The sequence below is a fragment of the Musa acuminata genome, chromosome BXJ3-8, assembly GCF_036884655.1.
Source record: "Musa acuminata AAA Group cultivar baxijiao chromosome BXJ3-8, Cavendish_Baxijiao_AAA, whole genome shotgun sequence".
Taxonomy (NCBI): domain Eukaryota; kingdom Viridiplantae; phylum Streptophyta; class Magnoliopsida; order Zingiberales; family Musaceae; genus Musa; species Musa acuminata.
This window is the reverse complement of record NC_088356.1, coordinates 7,691,281-7,706,086: the sequence shown is the minus strand read 5'-3', so window position 1 is coordinate 7,706,086 and position 14,806 is coordinate 7,691,281. Positions and strand designations below refer to the sequence as shown.

The 14,806-nt window shown below is 36.5% G+C and overlaps 2 protein-coding genes across 8 annotated transcripts; one reads left to right on the top strand and one right to left on the bottom strand.

Moving 5' to 3' along the window:
- Positions 1–140: 140 nt before the first annotated feature.
- LOC135645748 (pentatricopeptide repeat-containing protein At3g48810-like) lies at positions 141–6,945 on the bottom strand. 6 transcript variants are annotated; one of them, XR_010498851.1, is made up of 3 exons: positions 6,702–6,945; positions 1,520–6,588; positions 141–716 (listed from the first exon to the last, which is right to left on the bottom strand). XR_010498851.1 is itself a non-coding variant. In XM_065164417.1 (2 exons), the coding sequence occupies exon 2, from the start codon at positions 6,157–6,159 to the stop codon at positions 4,180–4,182; it is 1,980 nt and encodes a 659-aa protein (XP_065020489.1). In that variant the 5' UTR covers positions 6,160–6,623; positions 6,702–6,945; the 3' UTR covers positions 141–4,179. The 6 variants fall into 6 exon arrangements, 2 of the variants coding, with proteins under 2 accessions (XP_065020489.1, XP_065020488.1); XR_010498853.1 differs by having other exon boundaries at positions 3,474–6,588; XR_010498852.1 differs by having other exon boundaries at positions 141–3,646; positions 3,947–6,588.
- Positions 6,946–7,510: 565 nt separating this feature from the next.
- Positions 7,511–14,794, top strand: LOC135645747 (protein REDUCED WALL ACETYLATION 1-like). Of its 2 annotated transcripts, XM_065164412.1 has the most exons (16): positions 7,511–7,760; positions 8,331–8,422; positions 9,421–9,561; positions 9,669–9,725; positions 9,803–9,875; positions 11,355–11,513; positions 12,236–12,385; positions 12,505–12,760; positions 12,850–12,971; positions 13,299–13,385; positions 13,472–13,560; positions 13,643–13,705; positions 13,864–13,920; positions 14,042–14,138; positions 14,238–14,396; positions 14,497–14,794. In XM_065164412.1, the coding sequence occupies exons 1-16, from the start codon at positions 7,728–7,730 to the stop codon at positions 14,500–14,502; spliced, it is 1,641 nt and encodes a 546-aa protein (XP_065020484.1). In that variant the 5' UTR covers positions 7,511–7,727; the 3' UTR covers positions 14,503–14,794. The 2 variants fall into 2 exon arrangements, with proteins under 2 accessions (XP_065020484.1, XP_065020485.1); XM_065164413.1 differs by lacking the exons at positions 7,511–7,760; positions 8,331–8,422 and having other exon boundaries at positions 9,661–9,725.
- The last annotated feature ends 12 nt before the right edge of the window (positions 14,795–14,806 follow it).

The following is a 14,806-nucleotide window of genomic DNA, read 5'->3' as shown; positions in this document are numbered from 1 at the left end:
AAATAAAATCATTTTGGGACAATTTTGCTCGACGTGGTGAGCGATCGCATTGTAGTGCTGCATACTATTCTTGCTTACTTTTTTCTAGCAAAAACACATAAAATCAAAACAAAACATATTACCAAATATAAAAATATGTATAAAGATGCAAAAGCAACGAACAATTCGTTAAGCGAAAATGTTGCGGGTGCACAACAATCGTCCATGACAATTAGGTGACCTAAGCTATGCAACCAAAGTCCAGCATCAGAAATTAATGTGTAAAAGAAAATACAACATTATCCTCTTTGGAGCAAATAACCTCATCTCCTCCATCTGTGTTAAATCCTTCTTCAACATAACCAAACATCCAGTCTCATGAGACCCTACTGTATCATGAGGTGGAATCAACCATAATGGCCTGAAAAAACATTTCGATTACATAAATAGAATCTTCAACTCAAGATGATCCAATGACAAAAATTGCCTCGATAGATGTCACCACACTATCTGTAGATCTTGAAGCTGGTCCATGCTGCCACTGAGATCATCAGAGTCATAAACATGCAGAGGGTTTGCTACATCTCGTCTTTCCGTTCCCCTCATGGTCAGATTCTGACTCTTCTGCTTTCATTGTCCACGAGAATTCTATTCATAAGCCGATGTTTACGTATCATTTGGACTTCTCTGTTTGAGGACGTAACAGAGCTTTGGATCGGATTCTCCTCAGCTAGCATCTGTTGAATTTTTTTAGATGAGAAATTTTCATTCATAACAAAATGAAGAGAAGATTTATGAGTAAAAAAACTATCAAACAGAAACTTGACCAATGAATGAATGTCCAGAATCAATCAGTAAAAAGTATTCTTAATCAAGGCAACTTCCAAAGGAACTACCAAGACTTGTAGAGTACATAGAATCCCTTCACAAGTTCAATATCTTCTAGCAAGTAATACTGACAAACAAAGTTTACATAACAGACAAATAGGAAAGAAAACATCATTTTATTAACAAAAGGACCAAATACAACTGAATCTTGACAAGCAGACATTATTTAGCCTTAAAAAATACTGTTACAACAGAAAAATCAGTAAGGCCACGAAAAAATAAAAAAAACAGCTTGAAGTAGAGGGCAAAATATGAAATTGATTATTCATTTGCCTCAGTATTTCAGTGAAGAAAAGGAAATATAAAATTCTAGCCAAAGTTAATCTAAATCTGAGCACGAGTGGTAGATAAATAAGATTTACTTCAGCATACGAGATCATGAGATTGCCACTTATAGGGGAAAAAAATGATGATAGGTTAAGACCCTCAAAGAAGACTAAAATGCTCCACCAAATTGTCCAGAGCTTGTCATTCTTTTAGTAATATGACTAAAAAAACAGTTACACAAAGCAATGCTTGTTGAATCTGATGCATCATGTTTTCATGACAGTAAACATGAGGTATAACCAGATGTTAAAGCCAAATTTGAGTGAACTGAGTAATTAAAGTGCATATACTAAAACAATGCATCATTCCTAAACTGGAAATGTACCAGCTGCTAGATAGTGTCTACTTGCAATCATTTGAAAGTCCTTGAGACAGGCCATGTAGTACACTTACAAGAGTTAGCTCTTCCTACTGCTTTGATAAGCATATCAATTGCAGTAGAAACACTAGCGATCAATACTGTCCAGATTAAGCAAGACCAAGATTATCACATCATCATACACATCTAAATATCATTCTATAAGCATAAAGCAAGACTAAATTAAGCAGCAGGGCAGCACTATGCAGTCTGGAGAAACACTAGCGATCAACTCTGTCCAGATTAAGCAAGGCCAAGATCATCACATCATCGTACATAAAATTAAGCAACAAAGAAGCACTACTCAGTGAATTCTCGGTAGCATTTCAGCCAAATCAAATCATGCTGCTAACCAACCTATATTCCAAATTGAGTAAATCCAGAGCATCTGATAAGTCATGCTGAGATTTCAACTTTTCTCAGATTTGACTGTTTTTATCAGGGACCATTAGAGGTCCTCTTTGCTATGGTAATCTTCTCTAGAAAGTTACAAATCCACAAACTTGGTACAGCTTAGCTTCAGAAGGTGTTTTACTGTTTACTGATGAGGCAACATCTAGAAGATGTATAGAAATGTGAAGCTGTCATAATTCAGTGGTTATTCTTCTTAGTTGATATGGGAATCATAGCATGAAATGTCAATCAGGGCCAACAAAGAGATGAGAAATGAACATATGCATAATAGGGTAGGAACTTAAGCCTAAATTCTGCTATCTGAACTATGGACAATCTAATTCCAAGAGTTTGTATCCAAATTAATAATGCCTTTGCTGGAGAATTCATACATGCCAAAGTTTACATAAATCTTACAATCAAGTAAACTTATCATGTGAAATAAATGTTTATCAGATGAAATGAGAATATTTTATTGAACACTAAAAATCAATAACAAATGTTTAGGTTGTTGAGGGGAAAAACATGATTAGTGATATTCAAAATTAAGCATTTTAAAAAGACAGCATGCTAAGCTTCCTTGAAAACTTGCAGAATACTCAACCTAACTATAACCAATATTGTTTGGAAGAAAACAAAAAAATGACATACTACCACAATACTTTATAATTGACGTAGCACCTACAAGTTGCTGAGAAATGATAAGTGCCCTAGAGCATGCTGTCTGCCTAAATTTACTTATCACTTATTAAGCCAAGCATCTAGTAGCCAATCCAACATCACGTTCAAAGCAATTAAGGAGAATAACAAAAATAGACAGATCTAACTGTATTATTACTCCATTAGTAATGAACCAACCTGACATGAATCTTGTACCATTTAGGGGAAAAGATTACAGGATCTACAAAAGACGAGCTATTATGTAACTGTTAGCATGAACATTCATAGATACTCCATATAATACATTAAAAGGAAATATAAAGCCAGGAATGCAAGTGAAGTGAAATTGTAACCAAGATGAGGCGACATATCGAGTTTACCTCCTTAATTCCTTTTGCAGTTTCAACTACTAGAATCAAATAAATTATATTTTAAAATAAGTGATATCAATCAAAACTCAAAAGTCACCTAGACTATATAAAAATAACTGAAAATGCTCATCATGTTCGATGAATCTGCAAGATCATTGTCCATGTTTTATTTCATCTATGATAACTCAAGCAATACTTCAATGAAACTCTAGGAATTTATTTAGTTGATGGACTTCATATCTTCTTGAAGGTTTTGTAAATTTTACAGCTGAAACGAAGTACAGTTAACATTTTTGAACATTTTTTAAGGCTTTAAAGATAAGAAAAGGCTGCAATAGGTTAATAGCATATAATGTTAAGTAGAAATTAACAACATACTTCTGATGTAAGTGGGACCATGTAGCAACATTTTATTATCTACTTCACATGGATAAGTGCCATAATCTGTAAAATCATTTAGCACCGATTATCAACTTCAGTAAAGATACATTTCATACAAAGTTAGAGCATCGAGAAGTTCCTGTAGTTATCCTCAATAATACTGGCATTTGTATGTCCCCCAAGAAATTTCACTTTGGAGATGTCTTCCTCTAGGATTTTGATGGATGACTTCTCCAGTTATTATTGTGGGAATTCTGCTAGAAAACCTCTTGAGATACAAAGCAAGCATCTACCACAAAACATGGATACTATAAGTGAAGACATAGAGCCATAGATCAATTAAATCAAATAATAATTATCAGTTGGTCAGAAGCTCATATTGGCATGTTAAAGCATGCCAAGGATAAATTTTTGACACAAGAGGCTTAAATTTAAAACCTTTTATCTACTGAACAGATAAGGTACCTCACCATCAGTCAATGGCTAATGCAAGTAGTTGTAGCAGGGATATTTACTTCTAAAAAAGAAGCAAGATTTATTGTTACCCAAAACTAATCAAATAGCAAGATGCTCATCAAGGTTCTTATACCATTGTCTCTGCTAACTCATGTATTATGTGAATTGTAGGCTTTGACAGACTATAATTCAACCTTGTGTCACCCAAAAATGTATCAGCTCATGGCAAAAGCAACTGCCGCCGAAGGATAGGAAGCAAACTGAAAATTCTGCTGATTATAAAGTGGGCTAGAAATATTCAGAATCCAACTCGTTGTTGATGATTGTTAACAAAGAATATACCATCCATGCTCTATCACTATCACCTTAATTCAGGATATGATTCACTAATTGAATTGAACTAGAGTAATCCATATTCATGGAAATGCTGCGCACTAGCACGTTCCATGTAGCAACATTTGGGAAAATTCCTTCACTCAACATCTTCAGAAGATATACCATTGATTCTTCTAAATTCTGCTGATTGCAAAGACCAGAAATCAGTCTAGTGTATGAAAAGACATCCCTATAACAATTTTCTGTGTTCATTAGACCTAATAGTCGAGCAGCATTTGTAACTTTGCCTTCCTCACAGAAAGCATGAATTATTCCATTAATAGTGAGTGAATCAGGTTGTACACCCTGAACTATCATCTTTCCAGTAAGTAGTAAAGCTTCCTCGATCATACCTGCCTGAGTGATGCCATGTATTATGGTGTTATAGGTAACCAAAGTTAGCTCAATCCCATTCACTAACATATCATTCACAAGTGTAAAAGCTTCTTTGAAGTTTCCTTCTCTGCAAAGGCCATCAAGCAACTGATTGTAGGTTCTGGTGTTTGGTTGACACCTTTGTATTTTCATATCATCAATTATACTCATGGCCCAACCCACTCTTCCACTGTCACATAGATGCTTAATCAATGTGTTGTATGTCACTGTATTGGGAGGACAATCCTCTAACATCATGTTCTGGATAAGATTTATTGCATGATCAAACATGGAGTTCTTGCAAAATGCCTCCACCATGTAAGTATACACGAGGACATTAGGCTTGCAACCGCTGTCCATCATCTTGTTCCATGTTGACATTGCACCTTCTAGGTCTCCTTGCTTCGAGAAGCCATCAATAAGAGAACCATAAGTTCTAATATTAGGAGGAAAATCATTTTGAATCATCTCATCAAAGACAGATAAAGCACTTTTCAGATTACCAGTAGAGCAAACACCATGAACAAGGACATTGTATGCAACAACATTGGGCATGCATCTGTCCCGAATCATCCTATCCCAAACATCGAGAGCTTCAGATATATTGTGCTCTTCAAAAAAACCTTTTATCAAAGATGTGAAAGTAAGGATATTAGGCGCACATCCTTTAACCAGCATTTGAGCCAAAATAGCGAGGGACAACCTCATTTCTCTAACCTTACAAAATGCATTAAGAATTGTTGTGTAGGTAATTACATTAGGGAATAATCCTCTAGCTATCATATCATCTACAAAACATAGTGCCTCTTTCATTCTAAGTTCTTCGCACATGCCATTTATGAGAGCATTATAAGTAGGTACACATGGGGTTGAACAAGTAACCAGCACCTTAGCCTCATTTAACTTCCCAGACTTGCAAAGGGAAGAAACTATTGTTGTATAACTCACAGAATCTGGAGAATGTCCCTTATTTGCCATCTCAATAAGAAGTTTGTATGCAACATCTACTCGATCATTTTGGCATAAAGCTTTGAGAAGAATGTTGTATGTGAACACATTGGGCTCTATTCCCTCTTTCTTCATGTTACTGTAAATAGGATTTATCATACTAAACCTGTTATCTTTGAGCAATGAATCCAAAAGATGATTATAGATTCTCACAGTCGGCCTGCAACCGAGATCTTGAATGCGATAGAATGTTTTTAAAGCTTGATCTGCAGATCCAATTCGAGCATATGAGCTTATGACGCTGACAAGTATGTCCTCGGAGCAGGGTAGACATTGCAGCTTCATTTGTTGCAGGAGGTATTGAACAGAATCCATCTGACTTTCCCTCCCTAGTTTCTCAATCATAATTTGGTATGTGAGCCGTGTGTGCCTAAAGCCTCTTGATACAGCTACAGATCTGAAATAATCTAGTGCAACCGCAACATTCCTCTCCGAATGTAAACTCTTCAGTACATCAGTCTCTTTCACTTCAGAAACATTTGAAACCTTTTCTCGCTTACCATCAGGGACCAAATCCATATTGAGGACCACTGGCATCACCGGATTTCGAACCTTCAACAACAAGGAGCGACCCTCTCTGAGATACATGATTCAAGTTTCCAGGAAGGATCACCAATCTCCACCAATGGATTGCATATCAAAAAAATATCCAAGATCAACACAACAACATCTGGCCATAGCCGAGGTTCATCACCCAATAGCCATCATTATCTTCTCAGATGGTTATGAAGAATGCCAATATTAGATACCACGATTTAAAAAAAAAAACAAACAAGGAATACTCTCTCAGTCACCTATCTTCCGACAAACAACCAAAGGTATTCTTTCTCCCAAAAAGAAGAGAATTGCAATGAAGCTTGTCCCAGTACGCATCATCTCAAACGTAACATTGTCAATCACTAAAGCTTCGTGATTTAATTCCAAAGAAGCGTTTTTTCCACACTCTAGCCACACTCCAGCATTAATTAAATGAACCCGAAGAGTAAATTGAGCTATGGCGCAGTAATTTACCGAAGCCTAGTAACACAAAGAATCAAACGGAAAGAAATGAACTGCAAGATCGTCCTTTTTTGCTAAATCCTGAAAGATAAATTCCCAAAGAAAATTCGACATAAAACAATATCGCCTACCTTTGTGTTGAATTCACCGGAGGGAGTTACTGAGTGAAGCTAAAACCCTAAAGGAGCCCCCAAGTCCACACGCGACATCCATGCTTGCTATCCTAGGGACACCCGTACGAGGACTTCCATCAGGGCTGATCGTTTCGACGCCTTTATGGCAGCGTCAGCGACGGTGAGATCGTGGCTGAAACGGCGACGGGAAGAGATGCCCCTTCAACTCGCTCTCGTCGTACGAGAACCGTAGGTCGCTCCAATATGACTCCCTTACGGTTAATCTAGCGGAATATTCCGGGTATATTCTGTCATTTTCGTCGTAGAGCCGAAGGTCGCTCCACTATGAATCCCTCGCGTTTAATCTAGCGGAATATTCCAGGTATATTCCGTCAGTTTTCGTCATCCGCATCATAGACTACAATGAGCAACCCCGAATCCCGCTTGCATCATTTACCAAATTATAGTAAGATCGTCACATTATTTGAGTAAGATGAATCGTCAAAGTCGCAAATTGCCACATTATTTAAGTACGATGAAACGTAACTTATACCAACATATATTTTTATTAGAAATGTAATGACATAAATTTGAAATTAGGATAAGTGGTTCTCTCGGTTTAATTTACAAGACAAAACGGATCGAATCCAATCGAATTGAGTTGGATCGATTGGAACATCAATTCCTAATCGCAATGGGAACGCATGCATTCTTGGCGGCACCGACACGGAAAGAGGGACACGTCACCTCGGAGCTCACAGTGGCAGCCCCGTGATTCTGATCATCTAACAAACGAACAACTCATCCTGCGTCACTGATCTCGAACTCAATTTATTTCCGGGTTGCTGTCTTTGGGTGACCGCCGCTCACCCAACCTCGCATTTACGCGCTCGATCAATCCCTCTTGCGTTAATTTCTTGGTTGTGGCTGTAATGAGATGAGTTTGGGGATCAGATCTGGTGCTCTCCTCTGATCGATCCATCGAATGCTCGTCGATCTTGGGCTCTTCTCCTTGTAGATCTGCTGTTTACTCTTCCATCGTCGATGGAGATCTCTGGCCCTGTAACTGCGGGGCAGGTAAAGGGAATCGAGCTAGATCTGATGGATTTTTGATCCGATTTGTCGTTTAATTGAAATATTTCCCTTTACCTTCGGTCGATTTGAGTGTCGAGCGATTTCGATTTGGGTTCTTGTTTCGAGCTGCATTTCGTTGGATATACGAGAAGTCGGATACAGATGATATGCTAGGATTCGTGGATTTTTCGTGTGTTCGAATGTGTTTTTTACTTGCGATGCGACATTGCGGAGCCTAGGGTTTTGGGTAGTGGGTTCCGTGGTGTTCAAGGTGTTAAGAGGTGAACGGAATTCTCTGATCGGTCGTCTTATCTATGAAGGACGGCATTTCCAGTCTCTTGCTTTTGGATTTCAATTTATAGATTCGGAATTGATGACTCCGTTACACTTTGTTATATTCGTGAATTACAATGTTGAAAATGAAGTGATTTACAAGATATGTTTTAAGCATTTATCTAACTCCAATCAGATCTCGCTTGTTTCCGGTTTTCATTCCTCGATGCCGTAAGAACGCTGTAAAAAGCAGTTCATTGGCTTCTTGTGAACTAATGTATTATGTTTTGCTTGTGACAGGTGTCATTTATGCTTGGAATTATTCCACTTTTGGCAGCATGGGTGTATTCAGAATTCTTGCAGTACAGGAAAAATTCAGCACCCTTGAAAGCGTGAGTTGTTTTCCATTTATATCAGATAGATCTTTTCCTGTAGGTTTGCTGTTAGTTACTGTTAATACTTTGTCGTTCATCTTAAGTTGGAGTGATGGCCATTTTATCTTGCACCACAAGGTGGAGTTTGTGATACAAATTTTAACACAGAATTTGCTTTAGTAGCTAGCTTTCTGTTTATATGACACTCCAATGTCATATGAAATAAGCTTAAGCGGTACTGGCTATTTGAGATCAAAGAGCTGATGTTGCCACTATAAGTTGAATGAAATTTGTGCTTCCCTTATGCTGATTAGTGACACCAAAGAAGTGATGATGTCATTGATGAAGTTGTAGATAGACTCGAGAAGATAATTTTACGATCAACTTAGTGAAATGGGCTTGGCAGTCAAATCATAAACATGTGGTGATACTTGATACATCTTAAAATTTGATCAGATATGAAGTTGATGAATTGGGCATTCACCTTTTTGTCTTTAGATGGAGAAACATATGTATAATATGGGAAGCCTTTTAACCTGATGATCTTTGGTTATTTGGAGGAAATGAGTTTGGACAATCATATTTGTTTTAGATGATTATGGATTAGATGGGTATAGAGTATAAACAATGATGGATCTATGCCAACACAATGAAATGCTATTTGAGGATGAATGACTGTTGAATTGAAATAAATGATAAACAAAATGATTCTTTATCTCCCACCCCCACCATTTGGCTGGTCAAGCTATGGTGGTGTTTCGACCGAGGTGATGGTATGGGAGAGCTGTTTGCTGCTGTGGACTGAGGATGTCACCAAGATGAACTACTAATATGATCCAATTATCTTAGCATGAGTTGCTACCATACTAGGTACTAGTTAGTCCTTCAAATTGTTCTATTTTTTAATCTTAAATTTCTGCGAAGTTTCATGTCTGTTCTGGATTACAGTGAGTAAGCCGGAGTTGTCTTAAAGTTTAGCCTTAAACAGCAACTGATGATTACAATTCATTCTGCAGCGGCAGAAACTCGGACGTCAATTTGGTTGTATTGGATAAGGAAGCAAACAAAGAAGATGATCAAGCTGTGTTATTAGAGAGTGGTCTTCAAGCAGCATCTCCAAAAGCTTACCATTTGTCTACCACATCACACTTTTTAAGGTTGGTCATCTGATGTTCTTGAACCATCTGTATTGCTAGGAAAGCTTTATGTTGCTATCTGTTCTTAGCTAAGGTCAAATTTCATTGTACATTTTGGAGCTGTTTAGGTTCTTTCTGATGGACGAAGCATTCTTGCTAGAGAATCGATTGATATTGAGGGCTATGTAAGTAACTATTTTATTGTATTATAAAATGTTTGTTGATTTTACCGATTGTGATTTTTGTCAAATGGCAATTTCAGATCAGAATTTGGTGCTTATTTGCTCTATTTTTATGTATGTGATCGTACTAATCTATTTGGGGAGTCAAAAAAGGTACGATTAGCACTCAAGTTGCTTAAATTTTATCATGCTTCTTTTACAGAGTTTTTGTCCACACTGAAGCACCTAGATATATGGAAAATAGTGTTAATTTATGATGCATATATGCAGATATGGATATTATAGTAACTAGTACAACTTGGTATATGAAAGCACTGCTATGTCAAATCAATGTGGTGAAGTTTGATATTTGTTAATAGTCTTAAAGTTTATAACTAGCACCCTTAAACAATTCATGATGATTTTTTTTACTGACATAGCATTATGATAAGAAAATTATGGTTGAACTTAAATTTTCATTATTTATATCTCAATAATCATAACATGATGGTTATTATGAATTATGTATATACAATTCTTTTATTAATATATTTATGTCTTGTCTATAATAAAAGACAAAATTCGACATTTAAGATAAGCAAACTTCTCCGAAGTAGTATTCAATGCCATATCCTAAATTATCATTTTTTAATGTATTTTAAGATTCAGATGTTTCGAGGAAGTATCCATGTCCAAGAATTATCGTACAATACTGTGTTTGGCATGTACTCAATATAAACAAAACAAGCCATCAAAGTATTTGTGCTCGATAGGTGTGGGCGTTTAGAAAGTTGCAGTTAAGAAAGTTTTGAGAATCAAGCTGGTTCACAGCAAAACTCTTTCAGAGTGAAAGCACAACATAGAATGGCTTGCAGCCCTTGGCAATTTACCTAGAAAATCAATGTTTGTAAAAGAACATGACCAACAAGCCTTACTCGACATTACATGTGATACCTTTCTGGATGTAGGGTTCTGTTTTCAACTAGTTCAGATCTTGGTATTCTCATCCTTTTTTATTGTGGTAAAATCTTGGCAATTCAGGGAAGTGTGTACCTACAAAATGTATCAAGAATATTCGTCACAGTAAGAACTGTTTCTTAATAGAATAGAATGTTAGGCACTTGGCAATATGGAACCCAAAAAAAATTGATAATCAGAATGGTGATTATATACTCTAGCCACAAGGAAAATTATTATTGCAATTTATATACTGTTGAGAGAAGTTTATAAATTCAAATCGTCACAAGCTACCCAGTAGTCATCTGTGTCTAACTTAATTGTTATGGGACTGAACAGCTGCATTAACTCTTGCATAGGCTAAAAGTCAGGACCAAAAAGGCACCAAATTGGATAATTATCAACCTTATCTCTTGGCAATACTGAGGTGATACTGGTTATTTCTTTGGAAAGTTACAGAGAGCTGTTACTTATAATATACATGAATACATGTCTCTAGAAACTTTCCTTTAGTAATAGATTGATGGTAAAACAACTCTGAAATGCAATAACCCCTACAATTTCTTTTGTTCATAAATTTTTTATGATTTTCTTTCTGTTTGACTGTGGTTTGACAATTTTATTGTTGTTTGGCATAGTTGCAGAATGTTATATACTTTTAAAAAATGCTCACTCTATATCGCCTTCTATCTGCAGAATTACAGCCGTGATCTCTTTCTTTTTCTCTACTTTCTTCTTATTGTTGTGGCCTCAATGACATCTTTCAAAGTCCACCAAGACAAGTCGCCATTTTCAGGAAAATCTATATTGTATCTGAATAGGCATCAGACTGAAGAATGGAAAGGATGGATGCAGGTTTATCCTCCTATTGACTATCATTGCTTGGTCAACCTGTGTTTCTGTTTGTTTATACTATGTATATGAAAATTGTCTGTGCAAATAAACTGTTCCAGTTTAATTTTGTTATCATGTAGCAGAGAGCTTACCATGATTACTAGTTAGATAATATGTACCTGGATATATTTGTGTAGTAGAAAATGTGAAACAAGTTTGTGGACGGCACATGAAGTACAGACGATTAGAAATCAACAGCACAACCTAAGGCCAGAGGATTAGAATGTTCTTTTTCATCTTGAATCAACAAAGCATAAATTTCTGGTTTCACCAGGAGGCTTTTCTATTTTGATTGATTCCTACTGGCAAAGCTAATCATAGAAGAAACTTGCTCGAAAACTTTGTGTTCATTCTGTTGATCTGGATTTTGTTGGATATCTTTCCCAATTCTGTTGGTTAATATATTCCTGTTGAATCGTATCTGGTCCAACCTATAATAATTCCTAGTACTGTTTAAGCACAATCTGTTTTTCATTCTCAGATAAAATGTTTCGTGGCTTGACTTTTGTAGACTCCTTATATTATTGTGTAGACTCCATGACCATTTTTATTTTGTCCAGTATAGTATTTGTAAACTCATTTTTTAAGATCTTGGTTTTTGAATTACTTTGGAGCTGGACCATCAGATATAAGCCTCACCTTTCAGCATTTATGCTCTTCTTATAGTGGCTGCTCTTTTACAGGTATTATTTTTAATGTACCACTACTTTAATGCAAAGGAAATATACAACGCAATTCGTGTTTTCATTGCTGCATATGTGTGGATGACTGGATTTGGAAATTTTTCTTACTATTATGTTCGGAAAGATTTCAGTCTTGCTCGATTTGCTCAGGTAAATTGTATGCACACACATATAGTTATTTCTTTGTGTTGATTTTGTGGTTTTGCCTACCTTCTTGTTTCCTTATCCTTTTCTAACTAAATTCTGCTAACAATGTCTTTGTTTAACAGATGATGTGGCGCCTTAATTTTTTTGTGGCATTTTGCTGCATTGTCCTTAATAACGACTACATGCTGTATTATATCTGCCCCATGCACACTCTTTTCACCCTTATGGTCTATGGTGCACTTGGAATTTTGAACAAATATAATGAGCTTGGTGCTGTGATTGCCATAAAAGTTGTTGCCTGCTTTTTGGTTGTTATTCTGATCTGGGAGGTTCCTGGGGTTTTTGATATTGTTTGGAGTCCATTCACCTTCCTGCTCGGTTGGTGCTCTGCAAAGTTTTCACCAAGTGCTTTGACTTGATTATGTTAGTTTTAAGTCAAATAAGTTATTTTCTTTATACATATTCAGGTTACAGCGATCCTGATCCTTCGAAACCAAAATTCCCTCGTCTGCACGAATGGCACTTCCGGTCAGGACTTGATCGGTATATCTGGATTGTTGGAATGATATATGCATACTATCACCCAACTGTAAGTTTTAAATATTTTTAAGTACTTTTTGCTAAGAAATTATTCCATAATTTAATTGAACATTCTACATTTCACAATGATTACTTTTTATCTATAAATCATGGTTCTGACATCTTAAGGCAACCAGAGGCTTGCAGCTATACAAATTACACAGAACTGTTCTATAAGATTTATGACCATGCACATGAATCAGATATGCGAAATATGCCTTTATGAAAATGTTCACATTGTTGTCGTGACTATTTTTTGAATATGACATTCTTTATGAAGTATAATCTTACTCTTTTTTTTTAGTTCGTTGCCAAACTTCTATACTTGCTGTTACAGGTTGAGAGGTGGATGGAAAAGCTTGAAGAAGCTGAAACAAGGAAGAGAATATCAATCAAGACATCTATTGTTACAGTTTCACTAGTGGTAGCTTTATTAGACGTTATATTTTTCGTATAATGTTCACAATTATTCTGCTTTTTGTCTCAAATGCCTTTCTTATTGCATCTCAGGCTGGATACTTATGGTACGAGTATATTTACAAGCTGGACAGGGTTACCTACAACAAGTATCATCCATATACATCATGGATCCCGATAACGTATGCAACTACTGTACATGCATCGTGCATTTTATGATCTTCATTTGCCATCTTCTAACACTTCTTTCTCTTGTAAATTAAGTGTTTATATCTCCTTGAGAAACTTTACCCAACCATTTCGGAGCTGCTCTCTTACCCTTTTTGCGTAAGTAACCTCTTTCCTTTAGTCATTGTTTGTTGATTCTTCGATGAGAATACAGATGTATATACTATTACCTTTTAAGTTTTAGGAAAGCTATTCTTGTAATCTAAATGCCTTTTATGTACTAGAAGATTCTAAAATTGTCTGTAATTACGTGTTAGGTGGCTTGGCAAAATAACCTTGGAGACTTACATATCTCAGATCCATATCTGGCTAAGGTCTGCAATGTGATCTATAGTTCTGTCGGAATTCCTCAGTCAATGAATAATCTTGGAAATGCATTTTATTCCTGAATTATGGATTAAAACATATCCTCACTGAAGTTTTGTGACCTTGCAGATCAGGAGTTCCTGATGGACAACCGCGATGGCTGCTGTCACTCGTTCCTGATTATCCAATGTTGAATTTCATGCTCACTACCGCGATATATGTTGCGGTGTGTGGATTACCAAATCAACCTGGCACATAAATTGGTAGCTAGTGTGTGAACTAACAAATAAACAAAGAGTGACTATTTCTTGATTTCCATGTGCAGGTTTCACATCGACTCTTTGAGTTGACAAACACATTGAAGATGGCATTTGTGCCGAGCAGAGACGATAAGCGCCTCGCTCACAACGTGATTGCTGGAATTGCAGTCTCAGTTATCTTGTACTCAGTGTCATTTGTATTCGTCAGTGTTCCAAAAATGCTGGTAAGCATATCTGCACTTATGCCAGTTAAGATCAGATGCAAATTTGAAAAGGAATGCCTGCTTTGCCTAGTTCCTACTCTCATGTTTCTATCCTTTGTAGGTATGACGTGATACACTGTGTCAATACTTCAAATAATATTGGGAAATATAGCAGCTATGCAATCTGTGTATTGCTAAAATTTAAAGAGCTTTGGCAAATACACCTGGCGTGCATACGAGACAAAGCTTGTGGCGATAACGTCTATTTGGAAGATGAAGCACCAGCAAATCAGGCTGCAGATTTCTATATAAAAGTTAAGCTGTTGTGATGTGTATTTTTGTAGTTTCTGTTCCACTACATCCCCCAAGTTGACACAGATGCTTCATAGCAATTATTTTGCTCTTTCTGAGTGTTTCTATGCCTCGGCCTG

Bases quoted from the DNA above. Each gene is read 5' to 3' on its own strand.
- LOC135645747 (XM_065164412.1), top strand. From the start codon at position 7,728: ATGGAGATCTCTGGCCCTGTAACTGCGGGGCAG. The intron at 12,386-12,504 runs GTAAATTGTATG...TTTGTTTAACAG, and splicing joins GTCTTGCTCGATTTGCTCAG to ATGATGTGGCGCCTTAATTT. The intron at 12,972-13,298 runs GTAAGTTTTAAA...TTGCTGTTACAG, and splicing joins ATGCATACTATCACCCAACT to GTTGAGAGGTGGATGGAAAA.
- LOC135645748 (XM_065164417.1), bottom strand. From the start codon at position 6,159: ATGTATCTCAGAGAGGGTCGCTCCTTGTTGTTGAAGGTTCGAAATCCG.